Source organism: Anastrepha obliqua, chromosome 2, assembly GCF_027943255.1.
Source record: "Anastrepha obliqua isolate idAnaObli1 chromosome 2, idAnaObli1_1.0, whole genome shotgun sequence".
Lineage (NCBI taxonomy): Eukaryota > Metazoa > Arthropoda > Insecta > Diptera > Tephritidae > Anastrepha > Anastrepha obliqua.
Genome location: NC_072893.1, coordinates 8,375,156 through 8,402,398, shown reverse-complemented (window position 1 = coordinate 8,402,398; position 27,243 = coordinate 8,375,156). Strand labels below are relative to the sequence as shown.

The 27,243-nt window shown below is 39.7% G+C and overlaps 2 protein-coding genes across 3 annotated transcripts in view; both read left to right on the top strand.

Moving 5' to 3' along the window:
* The first annotated feature begins 5,036 nt into the window (after window positions 1–5,036).
* LOC129237005 (uncharacterized) lies at window positions 5,037–6,615 on the top strand. The gene is made up of 3 exons (XM_054871357.1): window positions 5,037–5,939; window positions 6,006–6,127; window positions 6,465–6,615. The coding sequence occupies exons 1-3, from the start codon at window positions 5,037–5,039 to the stop codon at window positions 6,613–6,615; spliced, it is 1,176 nt and encodes a 391-aa protein (XP_054727332.1).
* The window catches only part of LOC129238506 (ribosomal protein S6 kinase 2 beta), a 36,492-nt gene continuing 15,835 nt past the window's right edge, over window positions 6,587–27,243 (top strand). The window contains exons 1-2 of one of the 2 annotated variants that reach the window (XM_054873547.1): window positions 6,587–8,977; window positions 9,070–20,184. In XM_054873547.1, the coding sequence (XP_054729522.1) occupies window positions 6,982–8,977; window positions 9,070–9,692 (2,619 nt within the window). In that variant the 5' untranslated portion in view covers window positions 6,587–6,981 and the 3' untranslated portion in view covers window positions 9,693–20,184. Of the gene's footprint in view, window positions 8,978–9,069; window positions 20,185–27,243 lie in introns of those variants that run through there. The other variant, XM_054873549.1, reaches the window with a different exon arrangement.

Below are 27,243 nucleotides of genomic sequence, written 5' to 3'. Positions count from 1 at the left end.
TTCTAAATATTTAGCGATGATATAATACCCTCTAATTTTCCTGTTGAAGATCAGCATGGTAATCAATAAAAGCTTAACTCCAAAATACTGAGATATGGTCTATGGCCTATGCCGATGTTATATTTCAGGATACCCGAAAAAAGGGAATCCAGGGAGTTGAAGTGTATATAATTATCATTGTGAGCTATTAAATAATTATATATCAAATATATCCCTCAAAAATCAACTTGACCCATCAAATAAATCCCGCCTATTTCTAGTTAATCTTAAACAAGTAGAAAGTAAAACCACGATTTTGCCACTGTCTTTTTTGTTTAATATTTTCATAGGTGAAATTTACCAGGTCTTTATGTAAAAAATTTCGTTTCTACCCGAGTAGGTTCAGAACAAATTATACCTGCAATAAAAGCTATTGCTTGCACTCCTCATGGATTGAAGTAGGGAGTAAGAACAATTGTTTACTTATCTCAGATAAATAAATAAATAATAATATGTAATATGAAGAGTTATATAACCAAAGCTTAAGAAACCTTGACCACTGTAAAAAATTGAGACATATTCGACCATAGCTTTGTTCTACAAAAAATGGTCTACTCATGATATATTGGGTTGGGGAAAAAGTAAAGTCGTATTTTGTGAATTGAGCGGGACTTTTAAACATCTTGCGTTGTACTTATTGCATCGGGTCACACTAAACGGCGATTTGAAGACGACAATCTTTACTATAAGTGTCTCTTTGACAGTGTTATGATCGTTCGTTTCAGTCTTAAATTAAAGCGCGTCAAAGATGGAGGCCACCAAGCAAGATATTCGTCATATTTGAGGTTTTTACTACCTTAGAGGTAAAAATGCAACGAAGGCGGCGGCAAAAATTTGTGAAGTTTAGGGGCCTTATACTGTAACAATTCGCACAGCACAGCCTTGGTTCGATCGATTTCGTTCTGGTGTAGTAGATGTCAAAGATTCACCCCGTACTGGTAGGCCAACCGTCGTAGAGACTGATAAAATCGTTGAAATTATCCAAAGAGACCGGCATGTGAGCATTCGCTCGATTAGTCAGGAACTAGGTGTAGACCACAAAACCGTTAGGAACCATTTGCAGAAGATTGGATTCCAAAAAAAGCTGGATATTTGGGTGCCACACGTATTGACGCAAAAAAATCTCTTGGATCGAATCAACGTTTGCGATTCTCTGTTAAAACGGAACGAACTTGACCCATTTTGAAAGCGGATGGTGACTGGCGATGAAAAGTGGATCACGCACGACAACGCCAAGCGAAAAAGATCGTGGTCGAGAAACTGCGAGTCCGGATTGACCGCCAAGAAGGTTTTGCTGTGTGTTTGGTGGGATTGGAAGGGAATTATCCACTATGAGCTGCTCAACTATGGCCAGACCCTTAATTCGGTCCTGTACTATGAGCAACTTGACCGTTTGAAGCAGGCGATTGACCAGAAGCGGCCTGAATTGGTCAATAGGAATGGTGTTGTGTTCCACCAGGACAACGCTTGTCCTCACACATCTTTGATGACCCGCCAGAAGCTACGGGAGCTCGGTTGGGATGTCCTATCGCACCCACCATATAGTCCGGACCTGGCACCAAGTGACTGTCATATCTTCCGGTCCATGCAAAACGCCCTTGGTGATATCAAGTTGGCCTCAAAAGAGGCTTGCGAAAACTGGTTGTCTGAGTTTTTTGCAAATAAGGAGGGGGGTTTTTATAAAGGGGGAATAATGAAGTTGCCTCTAAATGGCAACAAGTTTGCGAACAAAACGGGGCATATTTGACTTGAATCGTATAATTCTAAGTATGTTAAATTAAGCGTCAAATTTCGATCACAAATACGAACAGGTCGCTTGCTCCAACTGAAAATTGTAAATTTTATTTATTGTGAAATTACTTAATTTGCTGTTGTTAATTTTTTATTTATTTTTTATTGTTGTTTAAATTTTTATTCTACCTCAATTACTCCTCACCTACTGGCATTTCCTAACATTTAACCTCCCCCAAAACTGCCCCAAAGCACATAACTTCCATTGCCAACTACCCATACTCGTTTTTGTCACTCTCTGTTGCCTTCGGCGTAAATTGAGCCATTTCGTCATCCATTGGCCTGTTTTCAGTGTCAATTCCGCGCTGAGTGGCCCATTAGTTGCGCCATTGTGTCTGCTAGATTTTGAGTTTGATCTGTTCGATTTTCGTTCGCCTTGAGCGCTGTTAGGCGTAATTTGCCATACTCGTTTCTTTGCCTATTCTGCATTTGAACTAAAGCAAACAAGTGTGTCATTTTGCGTTGATTATAGGTTTATTCAAAGCAACAAGTTGCCCGAGACAATCGCTCTTATTTCAAATACTTTGATAAATGATCGCAAAAATTGGTTTGCACAGTAAATAAACAATTCCAAATTATCCACGGATATTACTTATAGAGTTTTAAAATTGGTTGGAAGAATAGAACTGGAATTCGTAGAATACGGATAGAAACTGCTGATTACGTAAGAAGAATTTAGTTTTTAAGTTTTTAAACATAAGTGGATATATTTTGCAAATTCATATAGCCAGCGTACAAAAGTAAAAATATAAAACGGAAATGGGTAAACTGTAAATAGCACTATGAATAACCCATAGGCTGTGAATAACTCCCATTCCGTATTCTATGCCCAAGTTTCACAAAGAAACAAAAAACAAGAACCAAAACAAGTTACACAAAAAAAAACTGAATCATATTTTAGCTCTTCCGTGAATGGAAAGAGTCTACTCAGTGTTAAGGGCAAGTTTAAAATACAAAACTTCTAACTTAACTTTTAATTCTTTTCACTAAAACTACATCCCTTCGAATTTCTATTTTAAAAATAGTGCACTCTGAAACACGCAAAAATATTACAGTATTTGGGCACGAAAGAAACATAAAACCAACTTTTTCAACGGACTCTCTGGTGCGTTTTACGCTATTGAGAACGTCACCAGTGCAACAGAATAGCGCTTAATGGAAACACAAACAATATTGTCTGCATCAACATCGTCTGCCCATCTTCTTGGCGGTCTTCCACCCTTTTACTACACTTAATAAGAGAGTTGAAGGTATTTCTTTCCTCTTTCCTGAGTAGGTGTCAAACCATCTCAGTTGCTGAACTTTAGCGAAACGCACAATATTTTGACCTGATATCAGCTGTTCGATCTAATCATTGTGCTCCATCAGCTTCCCCTATTGGTCCAAATATCCTTCTTAGGATTTTACGCAAAGCGGAGAAAGTAGTTCTTTATGTTAGATGTCAGTACCCATGCTTCGCAGCCATATGTTGGTAACGGACTTATTAGCGTCCTGTAGATTTTTAAGAGAGGTCGTTGGCATAGATCGCCTTCTTTTGTGACTTTAAAACATTAGAGGCTGAGTAAGTGAAGAAAGCTGAAATAAGTTTGAAGAATTTTAGTAATTATATGCTTCATTTAAATTCCGCCTCGAATATAGTAAGCGATTAGAAAGTAAAAGCGGATTCGAAGTTGCGAGTGAGAAGAAAATTTAGAGTAAAAAACTCAGACAAATTAAGCACTTCTAAAGAGGCATTTTTGCTTTATAAAAAAAAAGAGAAAGGAAACTTAAAATCAAAACAGTATATTTTCTCTTTCGTTTTGTGTTGATTTTTTAAATTCTGTATTATTAGTTCATTTAATTTGTTTTTATTCGCACGGCTCTGGTTTTGAAGACCAGAATATTTGCTATAACTTTTTTTACGCTTGATTTTCTTTTCCTTAATTGTAAACCAAATTTGTTGCTGTTAATGGATCCGTATTTTACCGAATAGTTTGTTATAGAGAAGTTTTAATATTTAAGTTCCAGTGGCAGACATCCGCCAACTCAAGTTAGTGAGCTTTTTTGATCTTTAACTTCAACTGTTATTTTTTTTAGTTAACATCAGCATCAGTGCGAGTTAGTTCAAACAGCTAGCTCTTATACATATGTATATGTATGTATAAATTTAATAAAAGTACGTCTCGTACATCCCTAGAAGATTTTAAACCGACTTTCTTCATCAGTTTGTAGATAAGGGTTCAATACAGTTAGAAGGCCAAAAAACAGCGAATTTTCCAGATTTTTTTCTGAAAAAACTTTTAAATTTATTGATCTAAAAACTTGTACACATACTATGTTATCCTTTAACTGTATTTTAAGACTTAGTATTAGTAAAAATATTTATTTGGAAAGGAGCTCCTCTCAACTCATTCAGCTACGGCAGCTATTGCACATAGCCTCTTTTTCGCTAGATATTTAACGCATTTTCATAATAAATTTGAATTATTATCCATAACAACAAAATTATATAATTTATGCAGAAAATTGAATAAAAACACTTTTTTTTCAAATATAAAAATACACATATTTATAATTTAATAAAAAAATTTATTTGACCACCTTACCACAATTTTTATATCACACATCAAGATGGGCGCTTCAGACCCATTGTGCAAACCAATAAAAGGTTTTTTCCAACACATTTATCGTCGTATCGATCTGCAATCATAATAATAATTTTCAGTAAAATTTTAATCATAATTTTGTAATTTTGTCTACTGCCTGCTACTGGAATATTTATGTTCGTTTTCCATTCATAACTTTGATCAACAGATATGTATGCAGAAAAGATAAATAAAAAATAAATGAAAAAAAAACCACAGTAATGAAAAACCCACAAGTATTTAAATATAATTTGATAATTATAATTTTTTCTATAAAATTTCTTACAGTCGCTAGTGGCATTCCGCAATAACAATTAACAATATAAATACCCCACACTCGAATTCCACCGGAAACAGCATAAATGAGTAATTAAAGTTAAGGAAACGAGCCAACAACCAACAAACACCAATAATAACTCACAAGCACTCAAACACAAAATGGAAGACATGAACGCCAACACCAACAATTTCATTAGTATGTCAAACAGTAATCACGACGACAGCAACACAAATATGAGCACGAGCAATGTTAACAATAACAACAATAATAATAGTAACAGCAGCAGCAGCAGCAGCAGCGACATGATTCGGCAATCAGAGTCACCGGCACGCACAATCGATTCGCACGACTCTACCGTCGACAGCATGGACACGATTGTGGATCGCAGCGTTAATCGCGAGGAGCTATTGCAAGCTGCTATTGAGCAGAGCATGAATACGACGAATGCACAACATGACAGTCTCACTAATTCACAAAAATCCATATTGCAGCCAAATAGCAGCAGTTGCAGTGATACCGAGGAACACCAACAACAGTTAAGCCAACAAAAACAACAGCAACTACACGCCGATGCGCAGAGTCACATCTACTCGAGCCCTGTGTACGATCAGAAGCCACCACTGAAATTAACGGCCGCCACATTGGTCGCCTCCGTCACAACCAACAACAATAACACTGGCACAGGCAATAACACGGATGATGCAAAAAAACCGAAATTGATGACGCACGAAGAATTCCAACAACAATTAGAGGCAACAATTGCTTCACGTGCTACCACACTCGATTCACGTATCAGCAAGAAGCAGCGTTTTCCACCGGGATTGATTAAAATCAAAGATGGCGACGGCAGCTCTTTGAATTCGGCAAAAGCGGCAAAATATCAAAGACGTGCCAAATCCAGCGCCGACTGCTGTTCGGCCTTCCCATGGCAAATCGTTTTGGGCTCATTACAGCTAATGCTGGCCATTACCCTGGTGGCGCTCGGTTCGCTGCTAATTGTGCGCGAAGCAGCACTATCCACGGCTGGTTGTGGCATTTGGACTGGTTTGGTGGCCGCCATTACGGGTTCACTGGGTGTGGTAAGCATACGGAAGACACAGACTGCCTTCTTGGCGTTGAGCCTGGTGTGCATTGCGACGAGCACTTTGGCCTTGGCAGTTTCCGGTGTGGGCCTATCTAGGGATGTCAACCGCATGGAGGAAAAGGTGAGACAAATGTGTGGGTGTGCGTGATGAGCAAATATTTTGACTTTTCAAAATTTCTTTCATTAGTTTGACCTGTTGAATGCGAGCAGTGTAGTCTCGGCTGCTTCGGGTTTGATTTTGACTTTGTTTTTGCATTTCGTGGTTAGTATTGTTTCGGTTTATCGATGCGCATTGCAGATATGTTCAAGGTAAGTGAGGGGTGCTTATGTAATTACACTTAAACGGTTTCTTTTTTCATAAAACACGTTAAATATTCAACACAAATTTTGCATCCGGTTTATTACACGGATGTTCAAATAATTTAAAGTTATTTATGCTTTAGATCAAATGGCAACTGACAAAATCTATTACAAAAATGTTGAAGATGCCAGGTGTATTAAAATTCAAAATTTACTAGAGATTGCATGCATCTCATATCAGTAACAGATATCAGAATTTGGTAAACAGAACGAAGCAGAGAATTGTTTAGATGTTTAAAAGACTATTTAATTGTTAATTACTTTCATAACTCATATTGTATTATAGTGGTTACCATAACAAATTTGCCACCAGTACCTCGCAAATTCCTCAATTTACGTACTCATTTCGTCATATGTGGCAGCGCTTCGCAAACTGTCAAATGCTGACGAATCAGTGCAAATCGGACAATAAGCTAGCAGCAGTAGTAGTGAAGTGAAAAAGTCATTTAATGCATTCAATTTAACAAAAGTTAATGTAGAATGTGGAAAACTGTGTATAAATGCTGTTAATAGCGTGTAAGTGTCGCGTCGCTGTGTTCCGTGTGCATTTGAATGTTATAACGCTGTGTGTGTAACAACAAATTGATTGTGTACAAATAAACAAAACGACCTGTGAAAATCTCGCCCACGCCTTCCTCCCACTAACCATACACACAATACCCCCTCCCCGATTGCATTCACTGTGACAGCTTCAAACTCAGCGAAAACTGTTGAAAGTTCCGAAAATCATAGCACATTTTAATTGGATCACGGCGACATCAAAAACGCCCACGTCTACGGAGGTCATCAGCGTTACCGGTGCAATGCCACTGGCTGATTTGAATAAAGATTTGCGCCAACAGCAGCAGCTAGGCGTGGGCATTGGCATTGGCAACAATGCTCACCTGGACAATGCGAATGGCGCTTTGGGCCAGCAGCATCTGCGTCAGCGCATGCAGATCACATCGTCCGGATGTAGTAGTCTGGCCGTGACACCGATGGAGCACACACCCACCGACGAAGAAAGTGGGGGTGTGACCACCGTGACGTCATCCCAGCGCAGACAACAGGCACAGCAGCAGCAACAAAAACATTTGCAACAGGTGCAGCAAACAGCACTGCAGGCAGCATTGGAGCACCATCACATCAGTTCGGTTACAGCGGACACGGCTGAGTTAATGGATTTGAGTGACTCGGAAGGCTATGCACCAGCTGCCGGAGATACAGAGTTGCGTGAGAATGAGTTTGAGTTACGCGAAGTAGTCAAGGAAGGCCATGAAAAAGCCGACCCCTCGCAATTCGAACTGCTGCGCGTGCTGGGTGAGGGCAGCTTCGGCAAAGTGTTTTTAGTGCGCAAGGTGATTGGCAAGGATGCAGGCACATTGTATGCCATGAAAGTATTGAAAAAAGCCACACTGAAGGTTAAGGACCGTGTGCGTAGTACAAACGAACGTAAAATACTAGCCGACGTGGGCCATGCGTTTATTGTAAAATTGCACTACGCCTTTCAGACACCCGGCAAATTGTATTTGATATTAGATTTTCTGCGGGGCGGCGATCTTTTCACACGACTGTCCAAGGAGGTTATGTTCACAGAGGAAGATGTCAAATTTTATCTAGCCGAATTGGCATTGGCCTTGAATCACCTGCACTCGCTGGGCATTATCTACCGCGATTTGAAACCAGAGAACATTTTGCTAGACGAACATGGCCACATAGCGCTTACTGATTTTGGCCTATCGAAACAACCTTTAGACGGTTCGAAAACCTACAGCTTTTGTGGTACTGTAGAGTACATGGCACCGGAAATTGTGAATCGCAAAGGACACGACTTTGCCGCCGACTGGTGGTCGTTTGGCGTGCTGATGTACGAAATGTTAACAGGAAATTTGCCATTCCACGGGCAAACGCGACAAGAAACTATGAACCAAATATTACGCTCGAAATTGGGCATGCCCGAGAATCTCTCGCCGGAAGCGCAATCGCTGTTGCGCGCACTGTTCAAGAGGAATCCACAAAATCGACTAGGCGCTGGACCCAACGGCATACTGGATATTAAGGCGCATTGTTTTTTTGCTACGATTGACTGGGTAAGGCTGGAACGGAAAGAAGTGCGTCCACCATTCATACCAGCGGTGTCACGTGACGATGCGTTTTACTTTGATGTCGAATATACGTCAAAGTCACCACGCGACTCGCCGGGCGGTCCCATATCGGCTTCGGCACATGAGATTTTTCGCGGCTTTAGCTTTGTAGCGCCAGTGCTACTGGATCAAACCTCCAACAGTTCAAGTCCTTTGTCGCCATTCGTGCCCAATGCACATCCCCAGCAGCGCAGTTTGCCCGGTGTTCTACCCGGGAACTTTCATTCCGAATACAACCTCCTGCAGGAATTAGGACGTGGCACATTTTCTGTCTGCCGTTTATGCGAACATCGCTCAACGAAAAAGCATTTTGCTGTCAAAATTATTGAAAAAGCCGCTGCGGCAGCATCAGCTAGTTCCGCAGACTGTTGGGAGGAGGTGGAAATAATGTTGCGCTACGGTAATCACCCAAATATTGTCACTTTATTCTCAGTGTACGAGGACGTGACATCAGCGTATTTGGTTATGGAGCTGCTGAAGGGCGGCGAGCTGCTCGATCGCATACTTGCCGTGGGGCAGATGTGCGAGAGCGAGGCGAGTGCAGTGCTAAGAACGGTCGTGTCGGCCTTGGCGTACCTGCACGAGCATGGCGTAGTGCATCGTGACCTGAAACCATCGAACATGATTTACGCTAGCATGCGACAGACGCCGGAGACGCTAAAACTATGTGACCTGGGTAAGTAATAAACTAAATGTTGCAGAAAATACAAATAATAACGCGCCGTATTATGATTTGTGCTTCCACTTATGTAAACTGATAACGTTTAGGATTCGCAAAGCAACTACGTGCCGACAATGGCCTGCTGATGACACCCTGCTACACAGCCAACTTTGTGGCGCCGGAAGTGCTAAAGCGTCAAGGCTATGACTTGGCCTGTGACATCTGGTCATTGGGCGTGTTGCTCTACATTATGCTCTCTGGCCGCACGCCTTTTGCCTCAACACCAAACGACTCACCCGAGGTGATATTGAAACGTATCGGTTCCGGGCATGTGGATTTCACCTCAAATCGTTGGGCAATGACCGGCAGCGAAGTGAAAGATCTCCTGCGTCAAATGCTACACATCGTGCCGGAAAATAGACCAACAGCGGCGCAAATACTGCAACATCCTTGGCTGCGCGAACAGTCGGCGGGTTCAGTGCGCCTCACAGAATACGCCATAATACCCACGCAAATGTCGGTTGCGGGCAACAATGCCGCAGGCGAAGGTGGCGTGGGGTTGGCGCAACCCAACGCCAATTCGGTGCGCGAAGCGACAGCGGCGTTACGCGGTGCCGTTGATGCTACGTTCCGCGCAATTGCAATACCACAAGCGGCCAATGTGGGACCAGTAGAAATGTCGAAACTGGCAAAACGACGTGCCAAAGACCGAGCCAACTTGCACTCGTAAATTTTTTAGGCGAAACTTAAGTGAATCATGTTGGCGGTTATGTGAAAGCTGTTTTGTGTGCTGATTGGAAATTTGTATAGTAGCTGTTGGTGCGTGCGTGGAACAGCAAATAGCCACCATTCAACGACAGCACACATTGTTAGCGTATTTATTAATAAAACACGTAAACTAACTAGAAGTGGGGGGCGCGAAGCAGGCACAAAATATATATTTTTAGGCGTTTTGTCGGCTTCCAACGCGCGACTTCCATATGTACGCACAATCAGTGGCGGCACATAGGGGAAGGAGTAAGCTTTGTGTGTGTGCGTGTGCTGCGCGTATGTGAAGTTCAACATTTTGTGAACAAGTTAATTATGTATTTTTTAAACAATAATTGTTGTCTATAATGCGAATACAAATTTATAAAATTATTGACTAGATAAACGTAACAAAAGATATTTTTTGCAAAGCTATTTACCCGTAAATAATGGTCAAAGTTAAGATGCTTACCAAAAAACACAAAAAATACATAACGGACAAAAATATGCTAAATAATTGAAAATATATGTGTATATTGTATATTGGTACTCGCAGCGTGCGCTGTTTTAAGATTCTAAAGAAAATGTCTAAAGCGATTTCAATCACATTTAGTGTTCGTAGTGGACAGTCGAAGCAATGCAAGTTGCTGCAATTCAGCAGAAGAAACATTCGAAAACCTTCCCTAAATCCAATTCCCATTGACTTTCTAACGGTTATGCCAAATTTATTGTCACTCTCAGAGCACTTTTGCGTTTGAAATCAAAAACTATACACGAATTATATACGCGAATTTTAACTATTAATGAATTACAAGCAAAATTTATATATATAAAAAAAGTTGATAAATACATACATACATAAATATGTATCTACAGTTACAAATTTCATGCTTAATTGTATTGAAATTGCATTGTGAAATTAATACAAGATTGTGATTTGCCTTTTGAAAATAAGTATACAGACTTTGGTAACGTGCATGTGTGCACACATACATACATACATACAAATTTGTATATATAAAGGCCATTTAAAGAACTGTTTGTAAAAAGATTAAATTATGTACATACAGATATGCGAAAAAGTTTAGCTAAAGAAGGTGGTGGTGTTGCTTGAATGATGAACACACACAAAAGCACAAATTTGAGTGCAGCAAAGAGCAACAGTGATTTTATGCCAATTCGAGATCTAAGCTAAAGCTATAATAAAGGACGTTCACTATAGTGAATAAATAACATTTCTGCTCCATACAAACATATATATAATATTTACTGTGCAGTTTCTGTGCTTCTAAAATGTTGTGTGAAACAGTAAAAATGTAAAACTGTCAATGTCAAGCATCACTGCTTCTGCAAGTAACACAAAAGAGGATTTAGATTAATAGTTGAGTGATTGTAATAATTATACAAGCAGACATTTGTAGTTTTAGTAAATTTAAAGTTCGAACTTTTATAACTCGGCTGTAGACTCGTATATATACATACATACATATATGTTGTATTTACAATGCCGCTTCTAATTACATAAATAATATACATACATACAGAGATACAAGTTAATGTAAATGTTAATAGTAAAAAGAGCATAATTTGATGTTGAAAATAATTGATAACGAAAACAAAAAAAAAAAACAACCAGCACATACGTACATATGAGTATAACAGAGAAGCAAATGTGGTCGAAAACAGTTTATATAATTAATTCAACTCAATCAGCTTATCGAAAGATTTTAGTCTAAGTATTTTATCAATATGTAAAAAAAGGAAGAAAAGTTTAATTTATTAAAAACAAACTGCAAAAAAATGCATATAACTAAGCATACATACATACATAGCTGTGTATGGGTATGTACATATATAATATAATATATATATATGAAATATACACACATAACAGTTATATATATTTATATAAAGGGTGTTTTTTAAGAGCTTGAGAACTTCAAATGATAATATAGGGTTTTCCAATAAGAGGTGTTATTTTGATATCCAAAGAAAAGTGTTATTTTTTTATATAAATGATCGGATGTTTATTTCATTATAAAGAGGAAGGTATGCCGTTAATAGTGGAAAATAACATCAGGCAAATGATCACCATGACCACGCTTACAAGACAATATCCTTTTCATGAAATTTTCCATAACCGAATTGCAAAGTGGCTGCCCTATGTCCTCCATAGCCTAACGAATTCCAACTTTGGGGTCTTGAATCGACCCGGGGCTGTTGGCGTGGCCTCAAAGAAAAAAGTCACAAGGCATTAAATCACAAGATCTCGGTGGCCAATTGTGATCACCTCTTCGAGAGTTAACACGGTCCGGAAAGTTTTCACGTAAAAGATCAATGGTTTCGTTGCTTGTGTGGCACGTGCACCGTCTTGTTGAAAATAAACGTTGTCCAGATCAATACCATCCAATTTCGGCCATAAAAATCGTTAAATCATCTCTCGATAGCGCAATCCATTCCAAAATATCACCTGTTATTGGAAAACCCTTTAGAAAGCAGAAATATTAATAGTGGTGTTACAGAAAGAAGCGTGACTCCATAGACGCTTTGTCCAAGGCGCGCATTCATTAAAGGGGATAGCACTAGATCAACAACACTGTTCTGTACATTTGATTGTCAAAGCAAAGTATTGAGAAACTAGACAACAAATAATGAATTCGCCTTGTATCATTCTGAGGTGACAGCCACATGGCCACGGCGAAGGAAAGAAAAACAACTCAGCTGTTTTACCAACACCTTTAAGAGATTCGCCTTGGCTTTGTCCCTTTATTACTTACTATAAAGTGTAATATCGAATTTCGCATGCGTATTGCTGCCATAAATTTTTGAAACCTCAGCAAACGTCGTTTACGGATTTCCTCCAAATGTTTATTACTATTATATATAGTAGCCATTTGCGCAATTAAATTGGCTATTCCTTCACCTGGTCTTCATATCGTTAGTAATAATTAAATAAACCAAAAACTCCAAAACCAAATTCCAAAAAATGGAATAAAACCAATTTTCATATGAAGAAAAACCTTTCAAAGCAGTATTGACAGGCGTTTTCCAGAATCAGACTTAGTATGCGATATACTGAGTTTGGATAAAGTTCATAATCTTCCTCTTCCGGATCTCTTAAAATTCATCAATGAATTCAAGATATTTGTGGAAGAGTGACCTCAAACAAAGTTTTCCGTCTTACCACCCACATTTTATCTTTCCTAGCTCTATTCTTTCTACTGAAATCTATCCGGGTGTCGTACAATGTTCTCCTGGCTGAGTGCTTGGACTTGTCCAACCCTCCACAAATCTAATCTAATCTAGTAGCCATATGTTAACGGACAGATTGATTTTGTGGATTTATTTTTAATTATACGTACTTTTAGACTACTTTTTCTAATAAATCTGATTAATAAATCTAAATACCGCCAAACAACAAAAATGCGAGGCAATGATGATCATTTGGTGATTCCCATGACAGCCGGTTCTACGTTAAGGGAATGCTTCGGTTTTTTCCCCGACCAAGGGCTGGCGCCACCCAATAAACTAGCGCTGTCAAGTGCACCGTACCGCATGGCCATTTGCTTTAACCTCTTCCACAAGCTGTCGTTTATAGGCACGTAAGCCAAGGTTCTTGCGTAAAATTTTCCACATAGTCGAATGACAAAGGCAACCAACAAGTTGAGTACGACGACGAGTCGACATTTCGGTGATATTGTTCTAGCAGCTTCCCCAACCGTGTATGTACGATGTAGTCACCTGTCATCTTCGTCTAACTTATCTAGACTCGGAAAACGTGCTGTTTCGACAGGGTCCGAAAGGAGAGGGGTGTTAGGTGACCATCTATTTGATAGCGCATGTAAATAGTTACTGTCTTGCCTGGACATGTTGAACATATGTATATTGGACATGTCGCGGTCGATTCTGGATAGGTATGAGTTTAACCTGCTACAATATCCGTAACGCGATTAGGCAACATTTCGGTGACTTTTTCAACATTTCCATCTATGAGCTTTGCGAACAGATTAATTTTTTTTTTGTAAAGTAAATTTCCACAATTTGTAAGCGAGGCTTTCTGGCATTAAACGAATCATGAAGACTTGCCAAATCTTACGATCCGAAATTTGACACATTTTGCCATTCTCCGCCGTCAAACCATCGTTATCAAAATCGCTAGTTCTCATGCAGCTAAAAAAACACCCGTTATATTATTAATAAATAAATGTACATATATATTTAGAGAAAATTTATGTAACTAACTACCTACCACTTAAACATAACGAGCTCCTCCTCCAACTTGTGGTGTGCGTCTTGCTGTTTTTGCACAAATGGAGGGGCCTACAGTTTTATGCCGCCTCCGAACGGCAGATGGATTTTATGGGGCGTCTTTGCATGGCAGAAATACACTCGACAGTTTGTCATTGTCTATTAAAAAACAAACACCTTCTATCATTTAGTACTTCATGCCCACAGTGGGTTTCGAACTCGTGCCCTACCGAATGCTAGTCACGCTCTAACCCCTTTGGCTACGGTGGCCGCCTACATGTGTACATACATACATATTATTTACCCAAAGAAAATTACATAAAATCTGCATTAATGCATAAATTCTGCAATTACCACACTTGTCGAGCTTTGTAAAGTTGTATTATGTAGCCAACTTTTAGGCTTTACAACTCACTGGCTGAGTGAAATAGTAATTTTACGAAAATTGTTGAAGTGTGTACCCAAACATGCGTACACACACATGTACATACATGCAAATATATATACATTTTGGCCAAGAAAGTACACACACACACACACACAGCTGTTGTTGAACATAAATATGTACATACATACATACAAACACACTTATATAAATGCAAAATGAACAAAACGGTATAGAATTTCGATTTCAGAAACGAATTGTTAGCAAAACACTTTTTAAAGAAATAAAAGAATAGTAAGGTCAGTGCCATGTTAAAGCGAGCAGCACCCGGTTGCACATGTGTTGGGGTGGGCAGGGGTGCCACATACATACATGGATCATAAAACGTATATAAATAGAAGGCATAAAGAAAAATTAGATGTTTACGCTCAATGCCTGTGTGACCGAATGCTGTGAAAGCTTACAAATATACATACGTACACACATACATGCATACATACATTGTTTGTTTCATACATTCATTAACGCCCGCATAAAACATTTCACTTCATTGCAGTACCTCAGCGAAAAAAAAATATAATTAAACAAACAGTTTTTTTAAGAAATCAAAATGCGTACTTCGGGTTTTTTTTTGGAATTCTAAGTGCATAAAAAAGGAAGCAAAGGACAGGGCTTTGAGGACAATTTCATAAAAATTCATTTTATATTTCATAAGTGAAACATAACCAAACAATACGAAATTATTAGTGTAACAAATACTTGTAAAGTTGATAAAAAAAAAAAAAAAAATTTTTTTAATATTTAATAGTGTGCGCTGGCCCCACTTTTAGATTAGATTTGTGGAGGGTTGGGCAAGTCCAAGCACTCAGCCAGGAGACCATTATACTACACCCGAATAGATTTCAGTAGAAAGAATAGACATAGGAAAGATAAAATGTGGGTGGTAAGACGGAAAACTTTGTTCGAGGTCACTCTTCCACAAATCTCTTGGATTCATTGATGAATTTTAAGAGATCCGGAAGAGGACGAGCATGAACTGTATCCATATTCAGTATATCGCAACCCAATATCCTAAGTCTGATTCTGAAAAACGCTGGACAGCTACGGAGAAAATGCTCTGCAGTGTCGTCATCCTCAAGACAGAAGCAGCTATTTGCTGACCACAGGTGTTGTGCCCCGTGATTACACCCACCAGTACTCTTAGGTACTTTCTACTGAGTTTTAGGAGAAAGGTCGCGTCGCTATTTTCCTGTTTGGTGCTTTCTAAAAGCACTTGGCTACTCTGCACGAGTTCAACCCAACATTCCCTATGGGTAGACCTCATGAAGTCGTCAATTCATAGTTGAATCGATGCGGAATTGACAACTAGAAAGGGTTCAGAGCCTAGTGGCATACTTGCAGAGCCTTCATTAGCCAATTTATCAGCTAACTCGTTCCCTGCAATACCACAATGTACAGGCATCCAAATAAGACTAACTTTGTTGTGTTTTGCAACACTGTTCAATTTTGACTTGCATTCGCCGACTAATTTCGAAGAGCAGCGTGGGTTAGCAAGGGATTTCAGTGCAGCTTGACTGTCACTAAAAATTTCAATACTGCTACCGCGCCACTTTTTCTTAATTAGCCAGTATGCCACATTCAAGATGGCATAGACTTCCATCTGTCCTGTGGCATAGGAGTACTTAGTGTCTTCGTCTACTGTTAGAAAGAACTTCATTTAAACGATTGGGCATTTAGGAAATGCGCTTTTCGAGATACGTAACCTCAATTTTGTCCCATTCTTCCACAATGTTTTTTGTTTGTTTGTAAATCAATTAAACGTTCAAATTGCCGTCCGTTTTGGTAAACAATACTAGGTAGTAGTCCCCAAACATTCACAGTTCATATTTCGACTTGACTTTAACAAAATTTCAAAAAAAAAAATTAATAATTGTAAAAGTTATCGCTGTTTGTGTGGAGCCCGTTTCTCCACAAGTGCTTGGAGGTTCAACTAAAATCAATCGGACAGGAGAAATTAGTTTTATTAATAGCTTTTTTTTTCTCAAAGTTAACAATATGGCGGCCTCAGGAAATATTTTTCAGATTTTCGAGAAAATAACCGACAATTAATTGTTTAAAAAAAAATCGAAATTTTTGGGAAAAAAACTCCTTCGATCAGGCATGATTTTTTTTTGTTTTTTCAAAATTTCAAGCATAGCAATTTTTGCTTTCGAGGCGTGTGCCCTCCAATACTTCATCTTTTCATCTGGCTCGTCCAAGTTGCACTTTTTCTCATCACCAAAAATGGTTTTAAGCCACTCTTCCGATCCCTCTTTATATTTTGCAGCGAGTTGCATTCGAGCGTATTTATGTCACGTTTTAACTTAGGTTTGTGCAGCTCTTTTTCCTATATGATGTTAAAGTCAGTACTCAAAATTTGCTAAATTCGACGTTCAGTGACTTCTAATGATAACTGGGACTTAATGTCTCACCTGCACTTAACGACGTATTAACTGCTAAATGCTTAATACGGCGCTTTATTCTGTCATCAGTAATAGAAGGACGGCCACGCGTTCCTTGTTTTAAGTAATCTTTGGGTTTTGTAAGAATCTTTCCCACAGTAGTTGCACTTATTTCACCAATTTTTGCAATTTCCCTTATTTTTTTTTTACATTCCTCACTCAAATGGACAACTAGTTTTTTATCGTGAATTCTGAAAGTGACTTTCCGGACGGCATTTTTGCTTTTATGTCGTAAGAAATATTATCAAAATTGTTGTTGTTGTAGCAGTATAATTAACCCTGTCAGTGTAGTGTAGATTACTGGTCGTCTTCGTCTCGCTCATCTAACGGTGGGCCCAGGAAACTAGCTGTTTCGACAGGTTGGCGCGTCCAGAGGGAGAGAGGTGTTAGATGAGTAGGTTTGATGGGACTTGTGAAAAGGTGGTAAGTGCCGTGCGGAGTGCCTTCACATGGTGAACATATATTGGATATGTCGGAATCAATTCTGGATAGGTAGAAGTTTAGTCTGTTCTCTCTCTGTGTCTCTAGGGGTAGCTGAAGCTTTTCATCTGCTATGGTTGGTGGTTGGATTCCGATAACGGCATTCAGAAGTTGGGAGTCTAGAAAGGTGGTGAAATTGAAATTGGAAATTTGACAGGTCGAGCCAAGAAGCACAGAGAGATTTGGTAACTCCTAAACATTCAGGCCTATAAGCCCATTGTTCTTAAAGCTCTGGAAAGGGTAGAGAGTCAAAAAGGAAAGGAGAGAAGTAGCAGAAGGAGAAAGATAGGATAGAATAGAGGAATAAAAGTAGTTAGACCTGTGAGAATTTTCTAGATTCTTTGTTAAATCTGAAAATATCATCCAGTTTGAGAGTACGAATTTTATTTGTTCTCATGGCATCGGAACCCAAAATTCGTAGCTTTGCTCTAGCAAATGCACGGGACTCACAGAGAAAATGTACAGTGCCATCCGCCTCCTCCAAGCAAGACAGGCAAATCGGGTCCTCAATGATTCCAATGATGGTCATATGTTGACCTCATGGATTGTATCCTGTAATAATACTGACAATCAACCGAACTTGGAAGATACAGTTTTAGAAGAAAGTCCGACTGTTTTCTGTTCGGTCTTGTCACAAAACACCATGCAGTTCTGCAGCGTTCAAGACCGAAACATCGCTCTTTATGTAAATTCGCTTACATAGTCGCTGATGCACTTCTTGATTTCTGCAGAACTGATTCCGATTATCGGCTTTGGTTAAGTTGTTGGCTAAGTTGTTGGTCACAGTTTGGATAAATTGTTGGTCACAGTTGGCCAATCATCGGCAATTTCATCTCCTTCAGGTGGTAAGTGTCTACCGATGAATGCCATTTAGCATCTGTCTAAACACTGTCCGGTCCAGTTGTATACAGGGTTGCCCATATTCGACGGACCCATCTGGAAGCCCTGTATCTTTTGACAGAGACGTCAGATCGCTTAATGACATACCGGGTTGGAAGCGTCTGTCCAAGCAGATTTTTACCATGGAGCAGTACATGCCACGCGAGCGCTCCCAAATTGTTGAAATTTACATTCAACAAAAGAAGTGAATTGTGAAAATTCAACGTGCGTATAAAAAATTAAAGAATGTGGAAAGTGCGCCTTCTAAGAACTCCATTAAACGTTTGTACGAAAGGTTTTCGACTGGTGATGCTCTTTCTAATCCAAAGAGGTCAAATCAAAACCGACCTTGCTCTTGTACGGACCAGTGTTGAGACGTCGCCATCCCGAAATCGCCGTTCTCAGCAGTTGGGCATTGCTCGGACCACTTTACAATGAATTATCCGCATTGATTTGCATTTATTCCCGTATAAGATTCAATTGACGCAAAGATTGTTGCCTGCGGACAAGCCTCGTCGATTGGAATGGGCCCAAAGAGTCATCGAAATCCGTCGGGTCCGTCGAATATGGGCAACCCAGTAGTTTTTAAACTATTTGTTTCATTATTTATTTCGCTGAGGTAGACTATCATTATAATTTTTTTTTTTGTATTTAATTTTTTTCTGCGATTTCGGTTCAAATTCTGCCAACTAATATTTATTTCCCATGTAGGCGCTTTTAGCAGTGAATTTCAAAAAGCCAATCACAAACATTTGCTTGCCAATTAAAAATATATCAGCTAGAATTCAAAAAAGTCAAAATTTTAAAGCTTCCCATCGCACCGATACGACATTTGTTTTGCCACCTACACCGGCGCCATCATTTACCACAAACGCCACTTGTGCGCTAATATTTTAAAATAATGAAAAAATACTAAAAAAAAAATGGCAAAATTAAACGCTAATTATCATTTCCTTTCTGCGCGCCATTGGCTTGCGTTCGCGTCGTATCAGTGCCAAGCTAAGCAACAAAAAATGCTGAAATGAGTGAAAAATTATGAAAAAATCGCTTCCAAAATTACCAAAAAAAAAAAAATAATAAAAAATAAAAAGCAAATTAAATTTGCGACAAATGCATTTTTTGTGGTGTTCGACCATCAGTGAAGTAGAAAATTTTAGAAAAATTATGTATATCCTCCGCCCCACTAAGTTGTCAATTCACTCTACAATTATTGTGCAAATATGTTTACTCACCTACATTTACACCCTATATATGTGCATTCATATATTTTATGACATTTTACAAACACACTACTACTAATTTTAATTGTTAACATTTTACCTACAAATGTATTAAAAAAAATGTATTGAAAATTTGATGTTTTGTGTGACATTTTTAATATTTACGATTGTGTGAAGAATTCAACTACACACATACATACATACATACGCATCTGGTATGTACACACATGCATACATATATTGCATTATATAAGCATTTATATCATTTTAAACGCACCTTGCATACACACACATACTCACATACATACATACATACACTTGTATGTGAATGCAGTTCACTTTATTGTTGTATTTACTAATTTTATTTCATACGTCAAAATGTATTTATTGACTTGTATTTAGCGTTAGAACAAAAGGTCATTCATTTGCATTTAGATTTTATATACTTATTAGTGAATTTTACAAAACTGCTGTCGCATGTACATACATAGACACGCACATACATACATGCGAGTATATCGGTTATTCGATGCCCACATTCAAGTGCGCGCCAATACTTCGGCAAATATTTGCTTCGTATTGTCGTGCATTTCTAATACTATATACATACATACATATGTACGTGCGTACATACATACATACATATTTAAAAAACAAAAATTGTAAAATTACGAAAATTCTATGCATCAGTGATTAACAAAGTTGTGTACTTTTCCACATTAAATATTCCAGATTTATTACGATTCAATATATAAAAATTAAAAGAAGAGATAATTAAAAGTATTTAAAATTGATAAAGATGCATTGCATGTTTTCCTTTAATTTAAAATTAATTAATTATCGATTGAATAAAGTTGATATCTTGAAAAATGACCACTGATTTTTATTTGAAATTTTCATATTTTTTGGAGTAATCCCTTTGAAGGTCTTGCTACGTTGCTTCGAAATCTTTGAATGTTGTTGTTATTGTAGCAGCTTATTAAACCCTGTCAGCTCAATGTAGTTACCGGTCGTCTTCGGTAGGCGCAGGAAACGTACTATTTCGACAGGTTGGGTCCAGAGAGAGAGGGGTGTTAGGTGAGTAGGTTTGATGGGACATGTGAAAACGTGGTATGGGTATGTCGGGGTCAATTCTAGATAGGAGTTTAGTCTGCTACAGTATCCAGAACGTAATTGTGCCAAAGTTACGCTGAGCTAAGTCTCGGGGTGGCTGAAGCTCTTCATCTCTTGTGGGTGGTGGTTGGACTCCGATTAGGACATTCAGAGGTCGGGAGTTTAGGAAGGTGGTGAAATTGAAATTGAATTGAAAAAAGCATGCCTGCCGATTGGAAATTAAGTGTGCTCTGCCCAATCCATAAGAAGGGCGTTCCTGCAATCTATGCCAATTATTGCGGGATTAAAAAAAAAAATAAATAATTGGCGCGTACACTTCTGTTAGGTGTTTGGCCGAGCTCCTCCTCCTATTTGTGGTGTGTGTGTTGTTGTTGTTCCATAAATGGAGGTACCTACAGTTTCAAGCCGACTCCGAACGGCAGATATTTTTATGAGGAGCTTTTTCATGGCAGCAATACACTCGGAGGTTTGCCATTGCCTGCCGAGGGGCGACCGCTATTAGAAAAATGTCGCGGGATTAGTCTTCTAAATATCGCCTATAAGGTTCTAGCGAGCGTATTGTGTGAAAGGCTGAAGCCGACCGTCAACCAACTGATTGCACCTTATCACTGTGGCTTTAGACCTGGAAAGTCTACCATCGACCAAATATTCACAATACGTCTACAAATCTTGGAAAAGACCCATGAAAGGAGAATCGACACACACCATATTTTCGTCGATTTCAAAGCTGCATTCGACAGTACGGAAAGGGGTTCCCTGTATGCCGCGATGTTTGAATTTGGTATCGCCGCAAAACTAATACGGCTATGCAAGATGGCGTTGTTCAATACGAGCAGCGCCGTCAGAATTGGAAAGGACCTCTCCGAGCCGTTTGATACCAAACGAGTTTTCAGACAGGGTGTTTCGCTGTCGTGTGACTTCTTTAACCTGATGTCTTAATCGGTCTTAATAACCGAGATGTTAGTTCTGCCTTCTCCAAACTGGATAAAGAGGCAAAGCGAATGTGTTTGGTGGTGAACGAGAACAAAACAAAGTACCTCCTGTCTTCAAACAAACAGTCGGCGCACTCGCGTATCGGCACCCACGTCACTGTTGACAGTTATGATTTCGAGGTTGTAAAGGACTTCGTTTATTTAGGAGCCAACATCAACACCGATAACAATGTCAGCCTTGAAATTCAACAAAGAATCTCTCCTGCCAACGAGTGCTGCTTTGGACTAAGTAGGCAATTGCGTAGTAAAGTCCTCTCTCGACGAACGAAAATATCACTCTACAAGGCTCTCATCATGCCCCTCCTAATTTATGGCGCAGAAGCGTGGACGATGACAACATCCGATGAAGCGACGCTTGGAGTGAAAGATTCTGCTGAAGATTTTTGTACCTTTGCACGTTGGCAACGGCGAATATCGCAGGCGATGGAACGATGAGCGAACAATGAGCTGTATGAGCTTTACGACGACATAGACATAGCGCAGCGAATAAAGATCGAGCGGCTACGTTGGCTGGGTCATGTCGTCCGAATGGATACAAACGATCCGGCGATGCGGTACCAGCTGGTGGTAGCAGAGGTGGAAGAAGGTCTCCTTTGCGTTGGAAAGATCAGGTGGAGAAGGACTTGGCTTCACTTGGTGTGTCCAATTGGCGCCGGTTAGCACGAGAAAGAAACGACTGACACGCTTTCTTAAACTCGACCAAAATCGCGTAAGCGGTTATCGCGCCAATTAAGAAGAAGAAGAAATTGAAATTTGAAATTTGAAAAGCCGAGCCAAGAAGCACTGACAGATTTGGCAACTCTTAAAACACTCAGGCTAAAAAGCCCATTGTATTTAAAGCTCTGGAAAGTGAAAAGGTAGATAGTCAAGGAGGAAAGAAGAGAAGTATCAGAAGGAAAAAGATAGGATAGAATAGAGGAATATGGGTAGTTAGATTTGTGAGAATTTTCCAGATTCTTTGATCAATCTGAAAATATCCTCCAGTTTGTTGAAAACGATTTTAATTTGTTCTCATGGCGTCGGAATCCAAAATTCGTAACCTTGTTCTAGTAAATTCGGAACACTTACAGTGAAAGTGCTCAGTGCTATTAGTCCCCTCTAAGCAAGACAGGCAAATCGGGTCCTCAATAATTAAAATGGTGGTCATATGTTGACTCCATTAAATTGTGTCCTATAATAATACCGACCATCAACCGAAACGTCCAAGTTTCAGAAGAAAGTCCGACAGTTTTCTGTTCAAAAATTCAAAATACTTTGCAGTTCCGCATACTTTGCAGTCGCTGATCCACTTTTTGATTCCTGCAGAACTGATTCCGATTATTGGCTCTGGTCCCTGTGGGGGAACCGCTGATGCACACTTGGCCAATTCATTGGCAATTTCATTCCCTTCAGGTGGTAAGTGTCTCCCGATGAATGTCATTTAGCGTCCGTCTAAATACTGTTCGGTCCAGTAGTTGACTCGGGTTCTTCCCGACTAAGGAGTTTCCCGAGTACATCGAAATCTTTGAATTTCGTTGGTTGGTTGAAGTGGTGATTCATCCAGCATTCAACTAGCGTTTTCGCACCTTTTTGTTGCCACATCCTTGTTACTAATTTGTTTAACGGTTATTTACAGTACAACTATATCCAGTCTGAGCGGATTAAGAAGCTTATAAGAAAGGAAAATTGCAACTTATTTCTCAGAAGAGTGCTGGACAGATGGAGCTCCATTTCGTCAGTGTTTGGTATTTCGAAAAATCTATGGCCTCGTGCAATAGAAGCAGGACGCAGATAGTCTTGGGTAGTTCACGCGATTCAATTTTTAAACTTGTAGCTGTGCTTACCGGTCACTCTGTGCGATTGGCACTCACGCAGAAACGCTTGGTTTACCATATAATCCCCTTTGCAGAAGCTGTGGGGGGCTTTCAGAGAAGAATACTCTTGAGCATTTTCTCTGTAAATGCCCAGTTTTGGCAGTTAGATGATTAAGGGTACTGGGTACTCCTTTCTTCAGCAACCTGAGGCAGTGCTCCAACCTAAATCCCATCAACCTTCTGCGTTACATCAACAGCTCTGATTGGCTGTAGATATCTGCGCGCTGACGGTCTCAAAATGGTATCAAAACGGCGTTTTAGTGCTTTAGTCTGGTACTTCACCTATGGGTAGGTGAACCCACCTAAATCGAAATAATATGAAAATCTACAGTTCAGGGCTGTCGAAATTGCCAAATTTCATCAGAATATCCGTGGGAAAAGATATTCGCGCGCTAATAGAGTCACACCAACACTGAACACTGGCCGATAGAGTTTGGAACAAAGAATTACACCCTGCATTCCTAAAGATGAAATCGAATTTCGCTGAAAGAATAGCTCTGAAAGTGTGAAAATTATGCTTTAGGCTTTACTGAAGTTACTTTTTTCTCAAAAGAATCATAGCAGGGTCTGAAGGTACTAGTCTTCATGTTGAAAAAAGTTTTGGGGTATAAAAAATCTTTGTCTTTAACCAAGAAATATTTACTGAGTTGACTCGTCAAACGTTGGCATTTGTATGATAATAAAAAACACCCTTTGAGCGGAAAGTATCATATTATCTCCTGATATTAGCGACCCAAAATATTGTAAAAAAAAAATATTTTCCCATTTTTTAATATCTTGGAAATCCAACGCAGTTCAGAATCGAATTCATCGTCAAAAACCTACCAGAAAGTATTGTCTTATTCTTATTTCTGCAGACGAATAAAATTGTGTCGGTTTACTATATGCAATCAATATTTCAATTCAAAAAAAAAATAAAAAAATTGGCATCAAGCCGCAGCGCTTACTGATTTAATGCAACATTAGGTGCACGACCATGACCGATGGCAATCAACCATTTACGCAATGGTAATAAACCATTTCCTGATCTCAAACTGTTATCTGGAGGCATTTTATAGCCGCAAGAGGAAATGAAAGCCAGTTCGTGCCAAGCTCGACGGTGATAGCTGCTTATCTTCACAGGTTGATAACACCGCAATTTGTTAGTTATCTAATTATACAGGAAATTACTCACAAAACAGCGAGGCAGTACAAGCAAATTTTAAACTAAAAGCTAAACAAAAATTGTTACAAAAATAGCTTTTGAATTTGTCGTTTGCACAGAGTACAACTCTCGCACATAAAATTTTGGAGAATGCTGCGGAAGTGGCGGACTTTGAGCTGTTGTAAATCCGTATCACTTAGATGACGTAGACGCGTCTGAGATGATTAAAGTTTAGAAATTATCAATTTTTTTTAGCCACATACGAGATTCAAAGAACTTTTGCTATTTACCACCAGATACAAGGTACCAAATTTCACTTGCGCCCAGTGTAAAGTACTTTGGGGTAATCCTGGACTCTCAACTTAGCTGGAAACTGGACATTGAAGAACGGATAAGGGAAGTACTATTTGCAGCGCGGTGAGATTGCAGAGATAAAGGAAGCTGGACAACAAGATCGTACGGTCACAGCAAGACCCTCCCACAGCCCACTACACCCACTACACAGTCGTCCGCGACCTTAACTTCAAGAAAGACTTTAGGGTACGTTTTCCACGAGAGCCGAGGAAAGGAAACGTGATTGGTACATTCGACATTGAAATCTACACTGATAGTTCTAAGATGAACTGTGGTGTTGGAGCTGGCCTCTGCTCTGAGCCGCTCAACATATCCAAATCAATCCTACTTCCTTACTATACCAGCGTTCCAAGCAGAACTACTAGCAATCAGAGAAGCATGCAAATCACTAAAATACTAGAAATAAAATATTGCAAAAGTAGCTATCTTTTCAGACAGTGAAGCAGCTATTAAGGCCTTAGATTCCAATTCCATTTTATCCAAGCTAGTTTTACAGTGCAGAAAGGAATTAGAGCTGCTTGGTCAACGGTTTAAAATTACTCTGATATGGGATCTCAGCCATAGGAACATAGAGGGTAATGAGATAGCGGATGAGCTAGCAAGTAAAGATTCGGCACTAGACATAGTAGAGGCGGGGGCAGTCGCCACCCCACTCAACACAATAAAAGCATCCATAGCTTCACACTATCATGCTTTAGCCGAAAGAAACACATAGCCATCGTAAAAAATCCAATGGACGTATTCCCTGTTAGGATGCTCTCGGCCAAACGTTTCACGTATAACTGCAACCCTTACAGCTCATTGGAAGGGGAAGGAAGAGGATCATGCAGGCAGACTCAACCTCCCTTTCAATCCCATCTGCAGAAACTGTCAAGCGGAAGAGGTGAAGGAAAGTCTTTTCCACTTATGTGAATTTCTAGGGCTAGCTAGGGCACGACTTCGCTCTTTCGGTAAGCCTTTCTTACAGCAAATTAATGAGATCTCAGACATCGAGGTAAAGAATTTGCTGCTGTACTTGTATCTCACAAAATTGATCTGAAAAAAAAAAAACAAGACATCATCACACGAGAATAGTGATAGTAAAACGGTGCTGGTCGCTAATTACGAACACTCAACCACTACAACAACAACAACGAGGGAAGTAGAAATCGCTTTTGTATCTAGGAAGAAATTGAGGTCTTCAACCTAAGTATCCGTTATAACTGTATAAGACGGTTATACGACTAATTTTATCATACGGATCGGTAGTTTGGTAGAAAGCTCCAAGGAGAGATTATATATATATCCACCCTTTTTGGGTGTTTGGCCGAGCTCCTCCTCCTATTTGTGGTGTGCGACTTGATGTTGTTCCACAAATGGAGGGACCTACAGTTTTAAGCCGACTCCGCCAGGGAGAGATTACAATACCAAACTACTCGGCAGAATACAAAGATCAGCTTGTGCAATAGTGCAATCAGATCAAAGTCCTAGGGAGGGTGTTATTGCATTGACTCTTGCAATTCCGGTAGATCTCCATACCCAGAAGATGGCAACCCTGAGTGAATTTAGGTTGAATGAAGCGGGTCGCTGGAAGGAAAAAACGTATGGTCATACCAGTCTATTATTGCGACGAGCTCTGTACACCTCGGACAGCACGGATTACATCGCCCCGACGGTGACATTCAACAGGAATATAGTCACTCTCTTTCCGTCTCAGGAGGAATGAAGGAAGGGACTCTCACTTAATAAGGGACGGACACTACAGTCTATACAGCTGGCTCTAAAATGGATTGTGGTGTCGGAGTTGGTACATATTCTCATAGACTTAGAATTGAAAAATCTATGCATCTTCCTAATACTTTCTTCCAGGCGGAAGCACTGACAATTGGGGATGCTTGTAGGCTACTAATCACAGATTTCTCTTTTAAGGGCAATATCGCTTTTCTTTCGGATAGCCAAGCTGCAATCCCGGCACTGGACTCAGCTACAACTAAACTGGTCCAACAAAGTAGGAATGACCTTAGCACCTTGAGTGAATACCATAACGCCAACTTCATCTGGGTTCCGGGACATCGGAACATTGAAGGTAACGAAAAGGCAGATGAACTGGGGGAAGAGGGAACCTGCTGTTCTTGCAGAATCGGTATTCACACCACTGGGTGCAATCATTAGTACTATTTCTTCCAAATACTTCCGAATCGCAGATTGTATAAGTAGATGGAGAAACACCAGACGACACGCACAATTAGCAGAGCGTTACAACCACAAAGAAACGTCAACATTGATAAACATGAAACGACGAGACGTTTGGAAATTCACGGCAGCCATAACTGGCTTTTGGTTTGTCGGGGAACAAGCAGCCAAAATGGGCATCCGTCACAACCAG